The sequence below is a fragment of the Mustela nigripes genome, chromosome 5 (genome assembly GCF_022355385.1).
Source record: "Mustela nigripes isolate SB6536 chromosome 5, MUSNIG.SB6536, whole genome shotgun sequence".
Taxonomy (NCBI): Eukaryota; Metazoa; Chordata; class Mammalia; order Carnivora; family Mustelidae; genus Mustela; species Mustela nigripes.
Window position 1 is genome coordinate 74,675,833 of NC_081561.1, and position 26,040 is coordinate 74,701,872.

Below are 26,040 nucleotides of genomic sequence, written 5' to 3' on the forward strand. Positions count from 1 at the left end.
GTTTAGTAGTTTATTAAGTTTATTTGCCAGTGTGTTTTTCATTTGATGGAGCATCTATGAGGTTTTGATTTATTTATTTATTTAATTTCTGAGGCTCTGGTTTTTAAAAGTGAATAAAGCCATTGGTAAAAAGAGCAATGGAAATGCCTGGGAAGTTGGTTCAAGGGAAAGGTGGATTTAAAGGCAACAGCCTGAGTGTGTAGATTAGAGGTATTGTGAGCCCTCAGGTTTTACTCTGTGCTTCAACTCAGACGATTTTCATAAGGCCAAAATGATTTCTAGAAGGACCCAGTGCTTAATTCCAGTAGAGTGTACAGACAGCCTTATCATCCATACCAAAGCCATTCTTTCCTCCTTTAATAATGTTAAGAGTTGCATCTTCTTGTAGTTTAATCTTGTAGAGGGAGCAATATTTTAAATCTGGACAAATTATAATCTTTTTTAGCTAATTTCCTCAAGCATCACTATTTGCTTTTTAAACACTCTCAACATGTCTGCTAGTGCTTAATATTACTTTTCCTTATACAGATCCAGTGCCCCACTTGCCAATTCATCTGGTGTTTTAAGTGCCATTCTCCTTGGCATGAAGGTGTTAACTGCAAGGAGTACAAAAAAGGGGACAAACTGTTGCGTCACTGGGCCAGCGAAATTGAGCATGGACAGAGAAATGCCCAGAAGTGTCCAAAGTGCAAGGTGAGATAACTAACCTTTACAAAAGCAAAGAAACATGTGCATCAGGATATCATTGAAGAGTAATATTTACAATATTGAAGTGGATTACATGTATAACTTTTAAAAAATTAATTTATTTGAGAGAAAGAGCATGTATGCAAGTAGGGGGAGGGAGAAAGGGAGGGGGGAGAATCTCAAGCAGACTCCCCGCTGAGCCTGGAGCCCAGCCTGGGGCTCAGTCTCATGACCCTGAGATCATGACCTGAGCTGAAATCAGCTTGGGGCTGATTTGGTTGCTTGGGGTGCCTCGGTGGCTCAGTGGGTTAAGCCGCTGCCTTTGGCTCAGGTCATGATCTCAGGGTCCTGGGATCGAGTCCCACATCAGGCTCTCTGCTCAGCGGGGAACTTGTGATCTCTCTCTGTCAAATAAATAAATAAAATCTTTAAAAAAAAAAAAAAAAAAGAGTTGGTTGCTTAACCAACTGAGCCACCCAGGTGCCCCAACATGCATGACTTGCTTAACGCAGGTGTGGAGAAAGAGGGTATTTGCTATTTCATTTTAGAAGAGTAATTATATTACCTAACTAAATGGAACATATTATATATAAAAAATGTATATTCTTCTTACTCGCATAATTCTTCACAATTTAAGGAGGCCTCATATAATTACTGATTTTAAACTTCAAAGATTTTATTTTCCATTTAAAAATGGGGATGTGTATATAAGGAAAAGTTAGCATGGAAATGGTATAAAAGTATTATTTCTAGTTTGTCATGTGCACTGTAATCACTTCTCATTTAGGTAAGCTCCGAAACTTTGCAGTCCTTTGCTTTTCTTTCCCCTTCCATTGCTTATCACTTTAGGATTATAGTAAGCTGATCATTTGCTTTCTGTCAATTGTAGAAGCTAATAGTTGAAGTCAGGACTTGGGGATTTTATGAATCCCATTTTTCATTTTTCTTTTAGCAGGCAGGAAATCATGAGTTAACAGGTATTTGAGCTGAGAGTTAGATGTTGAAAGTCAACTGTGCCAGCAGGCAGGGAAGACTCACCTACAGAGAAATCAGCAAGTAAATCCAGCCCAAAAACAGTGGATTTGATACTTACAGGGTAGAGATCTGTTGAAATTTGGAGGTTTTTTTTTTTTTTTTCTCTCAAAGCTCACTTCAGAAAACTATATGTATATATATATGTATATAGAGGGCATCTGTATACTCTACCATGTATGTTTTCCACTTTTTGCCAAATTAATCTTTAGAAATCCTTCTGCAATTCCTTTCTGGAGATTTAGCACCAGATAAATAAAGTTTGAGTTCTCAGAAAATGGTTTAAAATTAATCATTGTAAATCCAACTTGAAGTAGTAAATTCTGAAGCATATTAATGAGCATAAATATAATGTACAGATTCACTATATTTGGTTCATGTACAAGTTTATACATATAGTAAGTAAAGTATCATCTGAAAGAACATGTTGCATTCTTAATAGTTGAAAAAAATTTTAAAATAGTTTTGATGACCCGGCTTTCTTAAAAGGATATCTAAAGAACTTTGAGCTAAAGCTTTCTTCATTTTCCCTTTGGGAGGCAAATTCATCCACAGTTATTCTTTTGATTTTAAGGTTATTCAGATCACAGCACCAACTGCTCAGTACACTTTTATTTTTCATCCATGGAAGAACAATGAGAACATGAGGCCTTTCCCCTTGCTCTGGCCTTTCTGGTGTATCTCAGCTGCTACTCGGTTTCAACTAAATAAAGGCCAGGAATTCAGGAGTGCTGTTAAGTCATTCTATGGAGCACTTTATTTGAAAGTATACTTTATATTTCTCTGGAAAGCTGTGAAAACAATTACCAGTTAGCCTGGCTCCAAGACTGTATGCTGAATGAGCAATGCAGCATTGTACATTGGGGACATTCTGAATGAACGGAGGTAATACATTAAAACATACACGGGTTACCCTAATCCTTCAATCTAACACTAAATGGACTCTGATAGAGAGGAAAAAACAACCAACTGGAAGGAGTTCCCGAATGCACTGACGACTTCTCACAGTTTTAACAAAGACAGGTCACAGTTAAGAGAAAGCATACAGGCTGGTTGCTTTTTGAAGTAATTGCTAAAATGTTGGGGCTTGGAAAGGAATTCACTTTTAAACAGCTGAAAAGTAAGGAGCCAAGGAAACACGGAATCCATTTACATGACTGGTGTGTAGTAGAGAATCTAGTTTCTGGTGAGATTCGGCTCCATACAGTTCATGTCAATTTAAGTCATATTTTAGGGCTTGTTTTGAGTAGAAATGGTTCAGTTTTCCTTTTCTTTGACGCATACAATTTTATATCTTTGCATTTTCTTAACTGTGACTTTGTTGTTGAACCTTAAAATTATTTTCCCCTCATGAAACCTGTCAGTTCGTAGAACAGAAATCCATGAAGGGATATTCCTCAGTGACTTAATGTTTGCCTTATACTCCAGGGCTTTACTTTCATAAATAATCCTTTAAAATTTATAAATATAGCATGTTGGAAAGTAAATAAATATGAAGCAAGTTAAACTAAATGGCTGTGCATGTATAGTAGAAATCAGTGTTGAACTAACAAGTGAAAATATGTACATTAAATGACTTCAATTTAAAAAACAAATAACAGGGGAGGAGTCAAGATGGCGGAGAAGTAGCAGGCTGAGACTACTTCAGCTAGCTGGAGATCAGCTAGATAGCTTATCTAAAGATTGCAAACACCTGAAAATCCATCAGCAGATCGAAGAGAAGAAGAACAGCAATTCTGGAAACAGAAAAACAACCACTTTCTGAAAGGTTGGACCGGCGGAGAAGTGAATCCAAAGCGATGGGAAGATAGACCCCGGGGGGAGGGGCCGGCTCCCCGCAAGCGGCGGAGCAACCGCGCACAGAATCAGGACTTTTAAAAGTCTGTTCCGCTGAGGGACATCGCTCCAGAGGCTACCCGGGGCAAAGCCCACACGGGGTCAGCGTGGCCTCAGGTCCCGCAGGGTCACAGAAGGATCGGGGGTGTCGAGTGTCGCAGAGCTTGCGGTATTGGAACGGGAAAGCCGGCTACAGAGACAGAGCTGACAATAAGCTCGCAGCTCGGGGTGACCTTGAACCGGTCGCAGGCTCGGTGAGCTCGGAGCGCGGCCGGAGGTCAGGCAGACGGGAGTAACTGGGCGCTGTTCTCTGAGGGCGCACTGAGGAGTGCGGCCCTGGGCTCTCGGCTCCTCCGGGCCGGAGACCAGGAGGCCGCCATTTGTATTCCCGTCCTCCGGAGCTCTACAGAAAGCGCTCAGGGAACAAAAGCTCCTGAAAGCAAACCTGAGCGGATTACTCACCCCGGGACCCGGTAAGGGCGGTGTAATTCTGCCTGGGGCAAAGACATTTGAGAATCACTACAACAGGCCCCTCCCCCAGAAGATCAACAAGAAATCCAGCCAAGACCAAGTTCACCTACCAAGGAGTGCGGTTTCAATACCAAGGAGAGCAGCAGAATTCCAGAGGAGGAAAAAGCCAAGCACGGAACTCATGGCTTTTTCCCTGTGATTTTTTTTTTAGTCTTGCAGTTAATTTAATTTTTTTCTTTTTCATTTTTTGTTTTTTTTTTTCTCGCGTTCGGGTAAAATTTTTTTTTAACTGTTACCTTCTTCTTTTTTAACGATTTTTTACTAGTTTATCTAATATATATGTTGTTTCTTTTTTATATTTTTCTTAGGTGTTTTCTTTTTTTAAAATTCCTTTCTTCTTTTTTTTTTTTTCTTTTTTTCTTTCTTCCTTTTTGAACCTCTTTTTATACCCTTTCTACCCCCTCACGATTTGGGATCTCTTCTAATTTGGTTAAAGCATATTTTCCTGGGGCTGTTGCCACCCTTTTAGTATTTTACTTGCCCCTTCATATACTCTTATCTGGACAAAATGAAAAGATGGAAAAATTCAACACAAAAAAAAGAACAAGAGGCAGTACCAAAGGCTAAGGACCTAATCAATACAGACATTGGTAATATGTCAGATCTAGAGTTCAGAATGACAATTCTCAAGGTTCTAGCCGGGCTCGAAAAAGGCATGGAAGATATTAGAGAAACCCTCTCGAGAGATATAAAAGCCCTTTCTGGAGAAATAAAAGAACTAAAATCTAACCAAGTTGAAATCAAAAAAGCTATTAATGAGGTGCAATCAAAAATGGAGGCTCTCACTGCTAGGATAAATGAGGCAGAAGAAAGAATTAGTGATATAGAAGACCAAATGACAGAGAATAAAGAAGCTGAGCAAAAGAGGGACAAACAGCTACTGGACCACGAGGGGAGAATTCGAGAGATAAGTGACACCATAAGACGAAACAACATTAGAATAATTGGGATTCCAGAAGAAGAAGAAAGTGAGAGGGGAGCAGAAGGTATACTGGAGAGAATTATTGGGGAGAATTTCCCCAATATGGCAAAGGGAACGAGCATCAAAATTCAGGAGGTTCAGAGAACGCCCCTCAAAATCAATAAGAATAAGCCCACACCCCGTCACCTAATAGTAAAATTTACAAGTCTCAGTGACATAGAGAAAATCCTGAAAGCAGCCCGGGAAAAGAAGTCTGTAACATACAATGGTAAAAATATTAGATTGGCAGCTGACTTATCCACAGAGACCTGGCAGGACAGAAAGAGCTGGCATGATATTTTCAGAGCACTAAACGAGAAAAACATGCAGCCAAGAATACTATATCCAGCTAGGCTATCATTGAAAATAGAAGGAGAGATTAAAAGCTTCCAGGACAAACAAAAACTGAAAGAATTTGCAAACACCAAACCAGCTCTACAGGAAATCTTGAAAGGGGTCCTTAAGCAAAGAGAGAGCCTACAAGTGGTAGATCAGAAAGGAACAGAGACCATATAAAGTAACAGTCACCTTACAGGCAATACAATGGCCCTAAATTCATATCTCTCAATAGTTACCCTGAATGTTAATGGGCTAAATGCCCCTGTCAAAAGACACAGGGTATCAGAATGGATACAAAAACAAAACCCATCTATATGTTGCCTCCAAGAAACTCATTTTAAGCCCGAAGACACCTCCAGATTTAAAGTGAGGGGGTAGAAAAGAATTTACCATGCTAATGGACATCAGAAGAAAGCAGGAGTGGCAATCCTTCTATCAGATCAATTAGACTTTAAGCCAAAGACTATAATAAGAGTTGAGGAAGGACACTATATCATACTCAAATGGTCTGTCCAACAAGAAGATTTAAAAATTTTAAATATCTATGCCCCCAACGTGGGAGCAGCCAACTATATAAACCAATTAATAACAAAATCAAAGAAACACATCAACAATAATACAATAATAGTAGGGGACTTTAACACTCCCTTCACTGAAATGAATAGATCATCCAAGCAAAAGATCAGCAAGGAAATAAAGGCCTTAAACGACACACTGGACCAGATGGACATCACAGATAGATTCAGAACATTTCATCCCAAAGCAACAGAATACACATTCTTCTCTAGTGCACATGGAACATTCTCCAGAATAGATCACATCCTCGATCCTAAATCAGGACTCAACCGGTATCAAAAGATTGGGATCATTCCCTGCATATTTTCAGACCACAATGCTCTAAAGCTAGAACTCAACCACAAAAGGAAGTTTGGAAAGAACCCAAGTACATGGAGACTAAACAGCATCCTTCTAAAGAATGAATGGGTCAACCGGGAAATTAAAGAAGAATTGAAAAAATTCATGGAAACAAATGATAATGAAAATACAACGGTTCAAAATCTGTGGGACACAACAAAGGCAGTCCTGAGAGGAAAATATATAGCGGTACAAGCCTTTCTCAAGAAACAAGAAAGGTCTCAGGTACACAACCTAACCCTACACCTAAAGGAGCTGGAGAAAGAACAAGAAAGAAACCCTAAGCCCAGCAGGAGAAGAGAAATCATAAAGATCAGAGCAGAAATCAATGAAATAGAAACCAAAAAAACAATAGAACAAATCAACGAAACTAGGAGCTGGTTCTTTGAAAGAATTAATAAAATTGATAAACCCCTGGCCCGACTTATCAAAAAGAAAAGAGAAAGGACCCAAATAAATAAAATCATGAATGAAAGAGGAGAGATCACAACTAACACCAAAGAAATACAAACTATTATAAGAACATACGATGAACAACTCTACGGCAATAAATTTGACAATTTGGAAGAAATGGATGCATTCCTAGAAACATAGAAACTACCACAACTGAACCAGGAAGAAATAGAAAGCTTGAACAGACCCATAACCAGTAAGGAGATTGAAACAGTCATTAAAAATCTCCAAACAAACAAAAGCCCAGGGCCAGACGGCTTCCCGGGGGAATTCTACCAAACATTTAAAGAAGAACTAATTCCTATTCTCCTGAAACTGTTCCAAGAAATAGAAAAGGAAGGAAAACTTCGAAACTCATTTTAGGAGGCCAGCATCACCTTGATCCCAAAACCAGACAAGGATCCCACCAAAAAAGAGAGCTATAGACCAATATCCTTGGTGAACAAAGATGCGAAAATACTCAACAAAATACTAGCCAATAGGATTCAACAGTACATTAAAAAGATTATTCACCACGACCAAGTGGGATTTATTCCAGGGCTGCAAGGTTGGTTCAACATCCACAAATCAGTCAATGTGATACAACACATCAATAAAAGAAAGAACAAGAACCATATGATACTCTCAATAGATGCTGAAGAAGCATTTGACAAAGTACAGCATCCCTTCCTGATCAAAACTCTTCAAAGTGTAGGGATAGAGGGCACACACCTCAATATCATCAAAGCCATCTATGAAAAACCCACCGCAAATATCATTCTCAATGGAGAAACACTGAAAGCTTTTCCGCTAAGGTCAGGAACACGGCAGGGATGTCCATTATCACCAATGCTATTCAACATAGTACTAGAAGTCCTAGCCTCAGCAATCAGACAACAAAAGGAAATTAAAGGCATCCAAATCGGCAAAGAAGTCAAATTATCACTCTTCGCAGATGATATGATACTATATGTGGAAAACCCAAAAGACTCCACTCCAAAACTTCTAGAACTTATACAGGAATTCAGTAAAGTGTCAGGATATAAAATCAATGCACAGAAATCAGTTGCATTTCTCTACACCAACAGCAAGACAGAAGAAAGAGAAATTAAGGAGTCAATCCCATTTACAATTGCACCCAAAACCATAAGATACCTAGGAATAAACCTAACCAAAGAGACACAGAATCTATACTCAGAAAACTATAAAGTACTCATGAAAGAAATGGAGGAAGACACAAAGAAATGGAAAAATGTTCCATGCTCCTGGATTGGAAGAATAAATATTGTGAAAATGTCTATGCTACCTAAAGAAATCTACACATTTAATGCAATTCCTATCAAAGTACCATCCATCTTTTTCAAAGAAATGGAACAAATAATTCTAAAATTTATATGGAACCAGAAAAGACCTCGAATAGCCAAAGGGATATTGAAAAAGAAAGCCAACGTTGGTGGCATCACAATTCCGGACTTCAAGCTCTATTACAAAGCTGTCATCATCAAGACAGCATGGTACTGGCACAAAAACAGACACCTAGATCAATGGAACAGAATAGAGAGCCCAGAAATAGACCCTCAACTCTATGGTCAACTAATCTTCGACAAAGCAGGAAAGAATGTCCAATGGAAAAAAGACAGCCTCTTCAATAAATGGTGCTGGGAAAATTGGACAGCCACATGCAGAAAAATGAAATTGGACCATTTCCTTACATCACACACAAAAATAGACTCAAAATGGATGAAGGACTTCAATGTGCGAAAGGAATCCATCAAAATCCTTGAGGAGAACACAGGCAGCAACCTCTTCGACCTCAGCCGCAGCAACATCTTCCTAGGAACAATGCCAAAGGCAAGGGATGCAATGGAAAAAATGAACTATTGGGATTTCATCAAGATCAAAAGCTTTTGCATAGCAAAGGAAACAGTTAACAAAATCAAAAGACAACTGACAGAATGGGAGAAGATATTTGCAAACGACATATCAGATAAAGGACTAGTGTCCAGAATCTATAAAGAACTTAGCAAACTCAACACCCAAAGAACAAATAATCCAATCAAGAAATGGGCAGAGGACATGAACAGACATTTCTGCAAAGAAGACATCCAGATGGCCAACAGACACATGAAAAAGTGCTCCATATCACTCAGCATCAGGGAAATACAAATCAAAACCACAATGAGATATCACCTCACACCAGTCAGAATGGCTAAAATTAACAAGTCAGGCAATGACAGATGCTGGCGAGGATGCGGAGAAAGGGGAACCCTCCTCCCCTGTTGGTGGGAATGCAAGCTGGTGCAGCCACTCTGGAAAACAGCATGGAGGTTCCTCAAAATGTTGAAAATAGAACTGCCCTATGACCCAGCAATTGCACTATTGGGTATTTACCCTAAAGATACAAACATAGTGATCCAAAGGGGCACGTGCACCCGAATGTTTATAGCAGCAATGTCCACAATAGCCAAACTATGGAAAGAACCTAGATGTCCATCAACAGATGAATGGATCAAGAAGATGTTGTATATATACACAATGGAATACTATGCAGCCATCAAAAGAAATGAAATCTTGCCATTTGCGACAACATGGATGGAACTAGAGTGTATCATGCTTAGTGAAATAAGTCAATCAGAGAAAGACAACTATCATATGATCTCCCTGATATGAGGAAGTGGTGATGCAACATGGGGGCTTAAGTGGGTACAAGAAGAATAAATGAAACAAGATGGGATTGGGAGGGAGACAAACCATAAGAGACTCTTAATCTCACAAAGCAAACTGAGGGTTGCTGGGGGGAGGGGGTTTGGGTGAAGGGGGTGGTATTATGGACATTGGGGAGGGTATGTGCTTTGGTGAGTGCTGTGAAGTGTGTAAACCTGTTGATTCACAGACCTGTACCCCTGGGGATAAAAATATATGTTTATAAAAAATTTAAAAAAAAAAGTTACTCACGGAGAGATTTATAGTTTTAGCTTTAATTGGATTAATAGGATTAGTTGATTGATTCTTTGTAATTAAGAATCCAGGATAATAGCCTCATGAATCTTACTTCACAAAGTATCTCATAATACTTTAAAGTATCTCTTAAGAGTTGTACCCATCTTTTTTGGAACTAGAGGGTATTATGCTTAGTGAAATAAGTCAATTAGAGAAAGACAACTATCATATGATCTCCCTGATATGAGGAAATGGAGATGCAACATGGGGGGTTTGGTGGGTAGACAAGATGGGATCGGGAGGGAGATAAACCATAAGAGACTCTTAATCTCACAAAACAAACTTAGGGTTGCCGGGGGCGGGGGCGGGGACAGGGGTAGGGAGAGGGTGGTGGGGTTATGGACATTGGGGAGTGTATGTGCTATGGTGAGTGCTGTCGATTCACAGACCTGTACCCCTGGGGCTAATAATACATTATATGTTTATAAAAAAAATAAAATAAATTATTTTAAAAATAAATAAATAAAAATAAAAAACAAATAACATAAAATGTATAAATATAAAATATATATATCCTAATATATATATTTTCTATATAACCAGTTGATGGTGTTCATCTTGAATATATCTTTTTCTCCCTATTTTAGATCTTTAAAAGCTTATATATCTAAAGATAGACTCACTGAATTAAACGATATCAGTGTTTTTAGCATTTGGTATGTATTACCAATTTGCTTTTATAAAAGATTAAAATTTATAATTCCACAAGAAAAATCTGAGGACCTGTTTCTATATAAACATTTCTGATTACCATTTCAAGTATTTTTAAAATGCTATTTTAGTGGGTTAAAAGTATTTTGTTCTTGTATTTTGAATCTCCTTGTTTGCCTTTACATCAAATATAATTTCATGTACTTTTTAATTTGTAATATCCTTTTTTAATTTCTTTGCCCATTTGTATGGATCAGGTCATGGCATATTTTTTGTATCAGATTATACGAACTCTTTATTTGGAAGTATTAATTCCTTTTCCGGCATTTTCCTCTCCTATCTTTTGTTACTTTATTTTTATGTCAATGATAGTTTGGGGTTTGTTTTGTATTTTACTTTTTTTTAAATTATGTGTTTATTTTTAAAAATTTTAGTTTGACCAAATATATCATTCCTTTTTTGGGGGGTGGATACACAAACACACATCATATTTATACACATATTTTATATATTTACCTACTTTTTGTAAATATTTTGTTCCTAAGCTCTGAAAGTTATCTATCAACCAGAAGTTTGATAAAATAGTTCATTTTTTTGCTTTTCTTTTAACTATTTAATTTCTAAATAGTTTAATATTTTATCTCCTTAATCTCACCATAACTTATTTTGATGTTTCCTATGCATCAAATACCTATAATTTTTTTTCCAAATTATGACTAACTGACCTAATTGTTTATTAATTATTTCTCCTCCTACCCAGTGATTTGTAATTTTTCTCTAACCATATGTTAAATTAATATATATAAAATACTCTTTTCTAAGACAAATACCATATGATTTCACTCTGTATAGGAATTTAAGAAACAAAACAGATGAACACAGGGGAAAGAAAAAAGAAGAGAAGAGGCAAACCGTAAAACAGACTGTAACTGTAGAAAACAAACTGAGGGGCAATGGAGGAGAGATAGGTGGGGGATGGGCCTTAATAAGGAAAGGCCTTGTTGGAATGAGCACTGGGTGCTGTATGTAAGTGATGAATCACTGAATTGTGCTCTTGAAACTCATATTACACTATATGTTAACTAACTAGAATTTAAATAAAAACAGGAAACATTAAAAAAAAAGTCTCTCCTCTTAACTCCCTAATCTTGCTGCTGCTGATTTTTCAAAAATGTCTGTGCTTATAAGGGGGTGTTAAAAGATTATGCTTTTATAAAAGGTACCCATTCAAACACAGTTTGATAATCTATAAATTCATTATTTTAGTTACCATTTAGTTAGCATTCCAAATAAAATAACTTCACTTATAAATGTTATGTCTCCCATAGTGAGGTTTTACCATTTGCTCAAGTGGAAAGACCAGTTTAATATATGGTATAATATTATGAAGAGATTTGACTTATGCCGAGAAGTCAAAATTATTGTTTATAATTGAATTTTGGCAGATGACCAGAATTACTATGAAATATTTTTCTCCCGTGTGTAAGAGGCTTATTCATGGTGGGATTTTTTTTTTCATAGTAAGGTAAAAATATATAAACATTTCTGCAAGTTATTTATTTATAAGACATTTTTATAAAAAATTAATAGCAGCATAGTAAGATTAACTTTAGCCATTTTTATTTAAATCTCATTGCTTCTTAATTCATACTATTCTCCACTTATGAGACAATATTTTCATCTTTTATTAAGGATTTGTTTATTTATTTATTTATTTGAGAAAGTGTGTGTGTGTGAGTATGCATGTGCATATGCACCAGAGTGGGAGGAGGGGCAGAGGGACCTCCACAGAGTGGGGAGACCCACTAGCAATGGATCTTGTGACCCTAAGACCATCACCTGAGCCAAAAAATCAAGAATCAGACACTCAGACGACTGAGCCATCCAACCAGCCCAACGTTATTTTTTATCTTAAATTTTAATGTATGTGCTGCTGAAGCAAACACTATTTATTATGTTAAAAATGTGTTTTCTGTCTCATATAAATTCTTAGCCTACAGAAAATATATGTTAATTTTAAAATGTCTTTCTTGAACATAGTCACAACAAAACTAAGTCTGGTTTGTGATCATTTTTAGTTTAAATCAAGTAAGGGATTCCAGTTTTGTTGAAAGTATTAAAATATCTATTCAGTTTCATGTAAAATTTAATTTTGAGACTGTCTTACAGCAGATTACATATTAAACTTGAGTTAATGACAAAAAGAACTGCTAATCCAAAGAAGATGAAAAGTGAGATGCACACCTAAAAATTAAGAAACATAGATTGTACAATACAAAACAAATGAGTAAACACATTTTGTAGGCAATTTCACATATATACTTTAGATTTAAATTGTAATGAAGTCTTAAATGCCTTTGGATAAAACTTTAAGGTAATACGCAATAATAATAAAATGATAGGCTCAGTAGTACATAAGCTACATTTGTGGTCTCATTTAAGTCTCCAAAGAAAGTAGTGAGGAAGGGGTAATTACCACCATTTCAAGATGTAAAGACTGTTTCAGTGAGGGTAAGTAACCGGACCAAAAAGCAGGCAGGGGCAAGTGAATTATGTTCATTCATAATTTATTGTGAATTTGGAATTAAGGGAATTAACTTGTCATGATATTTCCATTCAAATATTTTACTCTCTGAAATCTTATAATAGGATGCTGTAGGCAAGAATGCATTGATTCAGAGAAAATGATTAATTTACTCCTGTTAACATAAAATTAGCTCAAAAGCTATGTCTGCAGGCTCTAATATCTGAGCTGTAGCTATGTGGTCCTGTGGTTGCTGAAGAAAGAATTTGGAGTATTAATGGTTCTCAGAGATAATCCTACAGTTTCTTAGCATTTCCCACACCCCTACAAATACACATGCAGGGGCTTTCAAACTGTGCTCCATTCAAAAAATAAAGTATCTTTGTCATGGCTCCCATCTCACACAGCACAAGAGGTTGTAATGACCATATGACTTGCTGTGTTCCGGGCACACTTCACCCCATCATTCCTCAGACCTCATCTTCTTCATTCATGCTCCTCTAGCCACACTGCCTTCCTTGCTTTCCTTTGGAAGCATCGAGCATGTTCTCTCTCAGGGTCTCCACACTTGTTCTTTCCTTTGTCTGGAATATTCTTTCCCCAGCTATCTGCATGGCCTGTTCTCTCCCTTCATGCCTTCTAGCAACATTCAGCCTCTCATAATTACAGTCCCCTACCTCAATAGGTAATATGCCCCTAAAGTGCTTTATTTTTTCTCCATTGCACTATATGACTTGTCACTGTGTAAAATAGTGGCTGCAGATCCTTTAACTCTTTGGTTAAGATTATTCCTAGTATCTTATGGGTTTTGGTGCACTTGTAAATGGGATAGATGCCTTGATTTCTTTTTCTTGGGCCTCATTGTTAGTGTCTAGAAATGCAGCTGATTTCTGTACACTGATTTTATATCCTGCAACTTTGCTGAATTCCTCTATCAATTCTAGCAATTTCTTGGGGGAGTCTTTCAGGTTTTCTACACAGAGTATCATGTTGTCTGTGAAGAGTGTAAGTTTGACTTCTTCTTTGAGGATTTGGATGCCTTTTATTTTTTTTTTTCTTCTGGAATTTAAGGACAAAACAGATGAACTTAAGGGAAGGGAAGGAAAAATAAGAAAAGATGAAAACAGAGAGGGAAGCAAGCCATAAGAGACTCCTTGTAACTATAGGAAACAAACAGGATTGCTGGCAGGGAGGTGGATGGGTATGGGGCAATTGGGTGTGGGGATTGAGGAGGGTACTTGTTATGATGAGCACTGATGAATCACTAAATTCTACCTCTAAAACAAAGAACACACTATATGTTAATTAAATTGAATTTAAATTAAAAATGTTTTAAAAATAAAATAAATTAGTGGCTATATTTTGCATCCAAAATAGAAAATTGTTGAATGGATAAATGCCAATTTTCTTTCCTACACATAAGGACTTTTAGTGAGAGTCCGTTATATGCTCTGCAAAACGTGTTTTTTAATTTCTGGTGACACTCACAGAAGGGGAGACACAGCCATTACATTGACAATGATTAAACACTGTTGCACTCCAGTAGGGCTTTGCGTAGAGTATTATTAGAAGGTTCATGGTTAATGGATAGCTCATTCATCTTGAGGAATCCAGGGAGAGCTAGGTTGTTGAGGATTATTGGATGGATTGGGGCATGATAAAAGGTATCCAGGAGTGAGATTATTACAATTAAAAATACAAGGGCACAGAGCCAGGAAATGTGTATTCTGTGCAGCAGCCACAAGCACTTTGTGGTTCCCTGAGAGTAAAGTTCATAGAAGGAAGTGGTGAAAGGTGGGGCTGTAGAAGGAAACAGAAGTCTGGGTTTCACATGCAAAGTCAAGAAACTTGGATTTTAGCCTCCACACTGAAAAGCGGTAGGCAGGGGCATGGTGTCCAATTTATATTTTGGGTTAGTTGCTGTTGATTCTGCGAGGGTAGTTGTAGACATCTAGAAGGAAGTGATGACAGCATGAGCTAAGCCAGTGGTCAAGAGACTAGAGAAGAGAAGGATTACATAAAATATCTTGTGGCTAAACCTGCCTGACCTTGATGATTATATGTGGATGTACGATGTAAGAAGAAAATAACCACCAAATATTTACTTTTGTTCTAAATGGATGGTGATACCATAAACTAAGAATAATGAAGTTCAACCTAGCTTTATTTTGTCATTGTTGGGATGAGGTCATGAAATGATGATGAGTTTGGTTTTGCTTATTTGACTTTGAAACGGCTGTCAGGCGTATAGGTATATATGACCCTCAAATAGTTGTTACATGAGTCTGCTGCTCAAAAGCAGGACCAAGGTGTAAGTGAAGAAATGAGGGAAGCTGGAACTCTTTGAATATGAAAGAGTATCCCCCAAAGAGTATGTGAGTCATGGGTAGAATTGAGGGATAAGTGAAGAAATGGGAACCTGTGAGAGAAAAGAGAACCTGGAAAAAAGTTGGCATTGAAGGAAGAGTATATCAACGGTCAGAAGGAAGTAGTGATCAACCAGTTAAATGCTACTAAGAGATACCACAAGATAAGAATTTAAAAGATGTTTATTGGAGCACCTGGATGCTCAGTTGGGTGCCAGACTCGGTTTAAGCTCAGGGCATGATCTTAGGATCGTGGGATCAAGACCCACAGAGTTAGGCTCCACGCTCAGTCAGGAATCTGCTTAAAAATTCTCTCTCTCTCTTCCTGCCCCTCTCCCCACCCACACGCATTCTCTCACACACAAATAAATATATAAGTCTTTTAAAAAGACGTATTTATTGGGTTTGGCAATTAGAGGGTCATGGATAATATTCATTTGTTCTTTTAGTAAATATTTATTGAGAACATGCCTATGTGACAGGACCTGTGCAAGTTTCTTTAATAAAAGAACAGACAAGATGTACATGATCTAGGGCCCTTTTGATCTTATCAAGTGGGAGAGTAGAGCATTTGAGCAGAAGGATACAGATAAGAGTTTTAAAATGTAGAATGAGGAATGCTGTGACAGGGCTGATGCAGTGTGCTTCTCATTTCATAGATATGGTGTCATGAAGATGCTGGGCTAGAAATGCACTCCCTATGTCTGAGGCCTCTTAGTTGGTGAACTGCTACTTGTCCTTCATTTCTCAGATCAATGTCACTTTCTTGGAGAAGCTTCTTCTGACCCTCAGACCAGACCAAACTCCTCCTATTCAATATTCTCTTCATACCTTCTCCTTTTCCTTCACGGCATTTGCCTTAGGTTGCAGATGACCATTTATCTGTACTATTGATTAATGTTTGTCTACACTTCAGATGACAAACTCCTTAAGCACAGGGGCCATGTCATAATTTATCAATGAACAAAAAATACTTATTGAGTAAATGAATGAATGAATGACTGAATCTTTTCTGGAGAAAGAAAACCGATCTGGATGTTTCAGTAATGTGGGGATGCAGTCAACTGAAGGATTAAGAGGTGAATAAGAAAAGCAGTGAGTACATCCTTTTAAGAACCTTGGAAAGATGGAAGTAAGAAGGTAATCAATGGTCAGAAGATCGAGTAGAATTACAGGAAGGATTTATCAGGATGGGAAGACACCTGAACCTTTGGCAGAATTGGCATCAGAAGATTTTTGAGAACATTGACATGGGGTCTCAGGAAGTATGGGGAAGAAGAAGGAAGAAAATTAGGGGCTAAATTATAGTACATTTCTCACCTGGGAAATAAGCTTTGGACAGTACTCTACACTCTTCTTCCAAGTCTTTGTTGGGGCACCTGGGTGGCTCAGTTGATTCACTGTCTGCCTCGGCTCAGGTCATGATCCTAGAACCCTGGGATTGAGCACTGTCGGGGTTCCCTGCTCAGCGGGAGTCTGTTTCTCTGTCTCCCTCTGTCCCTCCCCATCCCCCATCCCCTGCTCATGCTCTCTCTCTCAAGTATATAAATAAAATCTTTAAAAAAAACTTTGTCATCATGAATCAGTCATTAAGATTGAACTTGACGTATATATGAAATTCTCTATAACAAAGAAAACCAGTGCATTGGAAGACAACTAAAGTTATCAGACAGAGTATTGGCTTCAAAAAGCTAACAGAGGGGCGCTTGGGTGGCTCGGTCATTAAGCATCTGCCTTCAGCTCTGGTCACACTTTCAGGGTCCTGGGATTGAGTTCGGGATCCTGCTTCTTCCTCTCCTGCTCCCAACCCCCCGCCCCCACTGCTTCTGTTCCCTCTCTTCGCTGTGTCTCTCTGTCAAATAAATATTTAAAAAAAAAAAAAAAAAGAGCTAACAGAGCAGGAGACCTCAAATAATTTTGCAGTCAACATCTTATTTGTTTTTGGAATGTAGTCTACTCTCATAGAGGTGACCACTCATTTCACTTATGTAATCCCTTCCTTTCTTCTCCTTCCAATTTTTTTTCTCCTTCTAATTTTTGATAGTTATTACTTTAGTTCTTTTTTTGATTATCTTTTACCTTTAAATAATGTACTCAAATGTCTATTCAATAACCTGACAACTTCAGATGATTTATGAGGATGTCGCCCTCCTGTAGTTCTTTTTGCTTCTTCCATATTTCCCATTCTTTATAAGCTGTAACTTTGTTTTTATCTTTGTTTTTATATTATTAAATTTAATAACATTAATATTCTATTCTAATATAGTATTTAATACCTCTGTTTTTTTTCCTAAAGGATGATTCTAACATTTAAAAACCAACTGGGTATTTCCACAATCAAAAACATATAATTATGGGATTAGGATTATATTGTTTTTTCTGAGTTTGCAACTTCTAGGAAAAATGCCTCTAGCATGCTTGCTCACTATCAGTTACTTAATTGTGCCGTATTTTGTTACACTCCATATTTGAAATTACATTCCTTCTGTTTTGTTTTTCCTGAAAGTTCTCATTGTTTCTTTTTTTCCTCTATTGAGAGTGGAAATGCCCACTTTAATTATCATGTTACTGAATATTTACTCCTCAGGAATTTAAGGGCTTGGTGTGTATTCCATTGTGGGTTTTTTGGAGATGTTCTTTAAACCAGCTGACTTTTTAGTCTAAATTGGACCAATTGCTTGCCAGCTTTTTCTCTGAGATTTCTTGCAACATTTTTTGTATGTCCTTAAATGGTCTTTTTTTGAATTTCACATTCATTTGCTTACTAAAGTGCTTCCTTAATTGGTGGCCCGAGAGAAGGTACAGAGGAGTCTTAGCATCTCTGGAAATGTTTTATTTCTGCCCTCACATATTATTTATTTTATAGTTGGGCAAGAATTCTAGGTTCACAATACTTTTACCATATCTTTGAAGGCTTTGTATATATGTTCACTTTAAAAAAAAAAAAAAAAAGATGTGTTTATTTATTCATTTGTCAGAGAGAGAGAGAGAGAGAGAGCATATAAGCAGGGGCAGTGGCAGGAAGAGGGGGAGGGAGAAGCAGGCTCCCCACTGAGCAAGGAACCTGATATGGGACTTGATCTCAGGACCCATGAGATCACAGCCTGAACCAAAACTAAGAGCCAGACTCTCAACAGACTAAACCACGCAGGCACCCTGGGGAGGTGTACTGGTATAATTATAAACTAAGTTAAATACTTAACAACAGTTCATTTATTGTTATTCTTCCACCTTTTGGTTAAATAGAATCTATATGAAAGTTAATGGCTGGATTCTAGTTGTATTTTTTCAATACTTTGTAGGCATTTTACTAAACAAAATATAAACAACTTGAGGATGGCAGATACTAATGGACATATATGTATGGCTTTCATAATTAATATCTTATTATAGGTGTGAATGTATTAGCCCTATGAGGAATGTCATAGACTCAAAAAAGGTCCATGTTGTCATTTCTGCCCAACTATAAAGTGGATTTAATATCAAGCTCTTTCTATTTTTTTAAAGATTTTGTATTTATTTGAGAGAGAGAGAGAGAGAGAGCACGAGTGGGGAGGGTGTGGGAAGGAGCAGAGGGAGAAGGAGAAGCAGATTTTCTACTGAGCAGGGAGCCCAACTATGCTGGGCTCAAGATTCCAGGATCTTGAGATCATGACCTGAGCCAAAGGCAGATGCTTAACTGACTGAGCCACCCAGGCACCCCTCAAGGTCTTTTTAAAGAAATATGTGTCATATTCATATCTCATGAATTTTAAGTGTAGAGAGGTCTAAGTAACATTTAATGTTTAAATATTTAACTTTTTAAGTATCAGCCACTCACTTATAAAGGGAGAGAAGAAACCCTGTGAGTCATCACAAATCAAATGAGAGTTGTGCTTTATGAGTGCGTAGTCAGTTTGATTTAAAAGATTAAGAGTTTCTTGTCTATCATACCTTGTCTCCATCTCTAAGCAAAACCAGAATTTTGATGCTAAATTAATTCGTTTTGTAGCAGAGATAAAATGACGAATGTTCTGAAACTATAATACCAAGTAAAAATAGGTTCTTTGAGAAATAAAATGTACTTTATGTAAATATTTTTTAAAGCATGTTTTCAGGCTTTATATTCTAAAAACAAAGATGACGTTGTCAAAGGGTAACCTTTAATGATATACTTAGGGCACTCATTTAGCACATGAAATTTATCATCCCCTGAGTGTTAGGAATTCAAAATTACAACTTGCTTAGCACATGTGAAAAGTAATGTCTCCTGTTGCACATTAATTTGTGCTGTGTCAGTTCATTTCTCTGTAATTATCAAATTGTAAAATATGTATAATCAAGAGATAGTTACAATAGTATTAAAGGAAGCACTGTGTACTAAAGGTTGAAACCACTTTTTCATAATTAAATCATTGCTTGTCTTGTGTAAGATATTCAAATTAATCTTTAAAACCATATAATCCTGCAATGTACAAGTTTACTATAGAGTTTGGAATTTTAGGGGCACCTGGGTGGCTCAGTGGGTTAAAGCCTCTGCCTTCGGCTTAGGTCATGATCTCAGGGTCCTAGGATTGAGCCCCACATCAGGCTCTCTGCTCAGCAGAGCCTGCTTCCCTTCCTCTCTCTCTCTCTCTGCCTGCCTCTCTGCCTACTTGTGATCTCTGTCTGTCAAATAAATAAATAAAATCTTAAAAAAAAAAAAAGAATTTCATCAGTCCCTGTGCAGAAAGATTATTGGACTAATAATATTTTAGTTGCCTGTTCTATACAGATATCATTTTAGCAATAAGGAAAGAGGAGCCTGGCTAGCTCAGTCAGTAGAATATGAGACTCTTGATCTTGGGGTTGTGAGTTCAAGCCCAATATTGGATGTAGATATTCCTTACCATATAATCTTTAAAAAGAGAGAGAGAGAAGGAAAGACTGTTCAAAGAGACTAGAAATTATAGTCTTCACTCTTTAAATGAAATAAGATATGCCACGTAAAGATTTTAGAACCCAATGAAGCAAAAAGCAGAGATAAAATGGCAGTGACAATTTCATGTGAAATTTCGAGCCAAGTGAACGTCAGTGACAAGCTTGTCTTGTTATTAGTACATGTCTCCTGTCAAAAAGTTTTGATATTGTGTTACAGGAAGAATGTAAATCGGTCCAGAGAGCAGCTAAAACAAGCTGAAAGACTCAAGATACGCCTTGTGTGTGAGAACACACACGTTTGTTTGACTAGCACAAAGATTGTGCTGTCAGTTAGCAAAGGACACTATTGACCCTTTTTTAACTTTAAGTTTATAAAAGTCTGCTTAGCATAATAAAGAAAGAGACACGAATCAAAATCCTTTCTCCATTCACTCAAGTAGATTACTTTTCCTATCTCGGGTTAGGAATAAGAACGCCAGTCTCAGGTGCGGTTATGAGACTTAACAGTGCTAATCTATGTACAATTCTTGGCACATTAATGGGCTCTAAACAAATATTAGTCCTTTTCCCTTTATAGATCACATACAACACTATGCTGTGTGACCAGGAAATGCATTAAGTGTCCTTATTTCCATTAAAGATCATATACAACATACAATCAAAAAGCTGAGTCGACTTGAAGTAACCTTTATTTTGGGTGGTCAGCAATTGTCTTTGAACAGGATTTCTCCTAGTGCTCAGGGATCTGAAGAAGGATCAGAAATAGTTCAAGGGTCCACTAGAACTTTTGGCCTCTATTATTTCTGAATGGCATGACTATGAAATGGTTGTGGTAACAGAAATGGTTCTTCAGAATTGTTCACAGAAACAGGCAGAACAGAGGGGAAGTGCTGGATTCGATGAGAAATTATCAGGAAGCTAAGGACCTTAAGTCCCAGAGACCCTCACCTGTACAAGCCCCTTCTTAGGCCTTGTATTTAACTTGTACAGTTGGCTCTTGAACAACATAGGTTTGAACTGTGCAGATTCACTGTAAATGTATTTTTTCTTTCTTGTGATTTTCTTAGTAACATTTTCTCTTCTATAGCTTACTTTATTGTAAGAATACAGCATATAATATATAAAATACGTGTTAATCAACTGTTTATCTAATCAGTAAGATTTTTGGTCAGCGGTAAGCTATTAGCAAATTTTGGGGGGAGTCAGAAGTTACAGGCAGATTTTTTACTGCAGGGGGGCTCATTGCCCCTAACCTTCCTGTTGTTCAAGGGTCAACTGTACTTGTAATTTACATTCTTCTCTTTTAAGAGGGCCCCTCAAATTGGATAATCTTCAGGTCTCACAAAATCTGGATTTACTCTTACTGGACTGTCAGGTAAAAGAAAAAAAAATTAATATAATTTAAAAAGATGAAGTGGCCAATAGCAGGAAAAACAAGTTTTGCTTCTATTGGCCCATAAGGATTTGGTAGTAACCCTGGACCAGAGATGTTCATATGCACCTGACCACAAACTAGTCCTTGCCTAGGAAGGCACTCTCTAGTTTAGCATCAACCAAGAATTACCCATATGAAAACATAGGAATGGCGACTACCCAGTGGTCAGAGGGTGTGCAGTTACATTTATCAGGCATTGCATTTCTCACATTTTTAGGTGGGGAAAGGGAAAGGGATAGATGGAATCAATATAATATTGATCTGACTCAGTAAGTGCCCAACAATGGGTTAGGCACCATATATATGTTATCACATTTTTATTCTCATGTAAGTAACATCTAAATCGAAGCAAGAAGTAACCTCTTTCTATGTAGCTTGTGGAGCCAGAATTCAAACACAGGGCTTGGTGAAGTCAAAGCCCAGACTTTTTCTACCTCCCTATGAGCTGAGACTTACCTGCCAAGAGTCAGCTACTGGGAGGGAAAGGACATTTAACCTATAATCAGCCTAATGATCTTCAGTACCGAATGTCCTGCCAACCATTTGGGACACTTTTCTTTCTCAGTTCATTCAGTTATCATTTATTAAGTGCCTGCTATGGTGGCAGTCATTGTAGTGCCCTTTGTTTAGTTATTACTTCTTCAAAATAGTCATCGTCGCCTAGAAACTCTCCAGTAGGTAGATTGGTAGGTAGGTAGGTGGGCGGATGGATGGATGGTAGTAGGTAAACAGGTAGGTAGATGGTTGGTAGGTAGGTAGATAGGTAGATGGATGGATGGTAGGTGGATGGATGGATAGGTGGATAGAGGATTGTTATGGTTGGCACAACAAATCGACCAGGAGTGTGAGGGTAAGAGGATGAAGAAAAGAACTCGAGAAGGGGAGAGATGGGGGCAGGAGGAGCGCTGAGGAGGATGTCCAACAGTGCTAAGTTTACTCAAAGCATTAAGGCCATATATATAGTGATATTACAATAGGAGAAGCAATACATCTGTGTCTAGTTAAACAACCACGAGTTCCCATAATAAGTTTCACACTTAACTATAAGCAGACCTCGTGATGCCAAATGGCTGATGCCAGTACAATTGTTCTGTATTGATACAGCAAACCTGAAAGTAATTTATGGGCTGTACTAGGGCAGCAAGGACCAGCAAGGACCAGCCATGAACTTATGACCCCAACTGAATTGTTCTCATTTGTTTAGCAAGCGTGTGGGAAGTCACGTAGGCGAGCGCACAACACATAGCACAGACCCCTTCTCAGTGCTACTCAACTTTTCCCGTCCTAAACCTTTTGTTAGGTTATTTGGACTTTAAAGGAGGCACAAGTCAGGGACTGGTTTGGTTCTCGTCTCAAATCTTATTGCGGCCTCCCACAGAGGATGGATTCACAAATATGTGTATTATCAAATGAAACTTTCACCATTACTATGATTACTGTGTACTGTTATTTTAAAAGCACCCTCAGAAGTCCTTCTAAAAATTCATATTGTTCTTTTAAATTGACGTTCAAAATTTTGGTTATTGAATCACTAAAACTGAAATGCTGCATATGATTTGTAGTTAGCAATTTCAAAATTTTTCTTTTCAAAAACTATGAAAGAAGGTCATATTTTGTAATGGATAGCTTTCTTTATCTCCCAACTTTGAAATTTCTCTTTTCACTTTAAACATCTTCTCTTTTTCCTGGATGATTTGATCTCATTTCTATAATTGTTGAGTAGCTTTTGAAAAATATAAATATATAACTGTACTATTGAAGTTCAGGGAACTACCTTGTGTATCAGGGGAAGGAGAGTAGGATTTTAAATGAAATGTGTAGAGTTGGGGGAACCTGGCTGGCTCAGGTGGTAGAGCATATAACTCCCGAGGTCGTGAGTTCAAGCCCCATGCTGGATGTAGAATTTACTCTTTTAAAATTGTGGCAAGTTGTGGGCTGCAACCAGGGCTTCACTAAAAAGAGGCAACCAGTGGTGGGTTTGTCTCACATGTTGTGAAATTCCCAATTACATTAAATACTCGCTGACATACTCATCCCCAAGCAAAGTCATGGGTAGAAATTACAATAGTCAGAAAGGTACTGGGGACATTTTGAATACATTTTCTAAGCAAAGAACTAATATATAAATAATAAATATATAAATAAACAAGAATGAGTGGGATTTGACTTGAATGTAGCAAATGCCTATTCTGTAGTGAAATGGGAAGACCATTTCTGGTGATCCTGTTTTAACCTAACATAAGGTTAGACAGTGTAACCAAATCTTTTTCTTTTTTTATGAAGCAGTGTTAAGTTCTCTTTCATGGTAATTCACCTAACAAAGAATGCATATACTTGAATGAAAGATGGCCCCAGTTTATGTACAGTGTCCATAAAGGTTCTGAGCCAAGAATCCAATTATTTCTCAAGGAACAATATTTTTTTTAAAAGATTTTATTTATTTGAACAATATCTTTTTTAAAAGATTTTATTTATTTGACAGAGAAACACAGAGAGATTGAGAGAGAGAGAGAGAGCCCACGCACAAGCAGGGGAGTGGGAGAGGAAGAAGCAGACTCCCCACTGAGCAGGGAGCCCAACATGGGGCTTGATCCCAGGACTCTGGGATCATGACCCGAGCCAAAGGCAGACGCTTAATGACTGAGCCACCCAGGTACCCCAAGGAATACATCTTTATTGTAACATGGTCCCAGGGCTCGAGACAGTGACCCCCCATGCTGGGTACTTGGTAGACTGTGGGAGTACAGTTCTTATTACATTATGGGTGAAGCTCTGTTTACATGTAACTTGACTGCAGCAATAGAGGAAAATGCTGAGTTTAACAGAAGGCATTGTATAAATAGTCCCGAAAACATACTTGCGAATGACATTAGAATTGGAAACTGAAAAAAAAAAAAAAAAAAATTGGAAACTGAAATGTTATTGTGAATACACTTACAGCTGCTATCATTTTCTTCCCCAAAGAAAGACTCCTACTTAGGGTGTCTGACTGGTTCAGTCCATAGAGCATGTGACTCTCGATCTCAGGGGTTTGTGAGTTTGAGCCCCATGTTGGGTGTACAGTTTACTTAGAAATAAAATTTTTTGAAAAAAAAGATTTCTGTGCCTTTTTAATTATGCACACAGAGTTTTACGTGATCTTTTCTTCTAAGGAATATTCTTCATCTCTTCTAATTCCTCAAATCACCTCATTCTTGCTGATCATAGCATAAACATAATATACTTTCACAGCATTTTAAATTGCCTCCTAACCACTGAGTTAGGTGTATGTCTAGAGAGATAAGTGAGTTTTCTTTGCAATGTGCCTGTTTATATGTTGGGCAAAATAAGCCAACAGCTTGAATACCTGAAATGTTACTGAGATTTATACATTAGAGTATCTGATACAAACACAATCTTGCACAGTGTGATTGTAAGTAAACTGCTGTGGAAGGCTTTTGCTTTGATGGAAACTGTTTGTTCGATAACACTTGCCAGATTTCACTTGTAAAAACATATAATAACTTTTTCCAGTCTTTTTCTCTGTCGTCAATACAGATCCACATCCAGAGAACTGAAGGATGTGACCATATGACCTGCTCACAATGTAACACTAATTTTTGTTATCGATGTGGGGAAAGATACCGCCAACTCCGTTTCTTTGGAGACCACACATCAAACCTCAGTATATTTGGCTGCAAATATCGCTACCTCCCAGAGAGACCTCATCTAAGGAGATTAGTGCGAGGGTCAGTCTGTGGTAAGTATCTGACATGCTTTATAGGAATGTTTTCTGGGAAGTAAGCCATGATAAGAGAATGCAGATGTATTAGCTATGATAATTCTGAGCACCTGTCAGGTATTCTAGTGGGGACTTGACCCAAAAACAGGAGGAAGAAATTTTCTCTACTTTTGAGTTTGGAATGGAAATTTAAATTTGGTGGCTAGACAACTTATATGAGCAAGCAGATTTTGTTTGAAAAACAAATTATTTACTATACTGCAGAAATGCAAATTCATATTTTAAATTTCTGAAGCCTTATTATAAGCCACTTGATGAGAGGGACCATGTCACATTTATTTTTCTGTTGACAATACATAGCACCTTGTTGTACACATATACTCCATTCATGAAGGACATGCAATACAGTTTTTGAAAAGCCCTATTTGGCACCAGGGTGTCTCCTCTGGTTAAGCCTTAGACTCTTGATTTGGGCTCAGGTCATGATCTCAGGGTGGTGAGATCAAGCCTGCTTAGGTTTCTCTGTTCTCCCTCTCCTTCTGCCCCTCCCCCTCCCTGCTCTCTAGTGCATGTGGGTCTCTCCTGCCCCACCTTTCAATCAATCAAAAAAAATTTATAACTAAAATAAATAAAAATCCCCATGTTTCAGAGCCTTGTGCTGGATTCTTATTGTATCTATATAGTCGATGCCATTGTATGTATGTTCCTATT

The 26,040-nt window shown here is 37.6% G+C and overlaps 1 protein-coding gene across 1 annotated transcript in view; it reads left to right on the forward strand.

The window, feature by feature from the left end:
- RNF217 (ring finger protein 217) overlaps positions 1-26,040 on the forward strand; it is a 140,937-nt gene that overhangs the window by 106,425 nt on the left and 8,472 nt on the right. The window contains exons 3-4 of the mRNA XM_059400653.1: positions 529-693; positions 25,146-25,347. Coding sequence (XP_059256636.1) covers positions 529-693; positions 25,146-25,347 — 367 coding nt within the window. The remainder of the gene's footprint in view (positions 1-528; positions 694-25,145; positions 25,348-26,040) is intronic.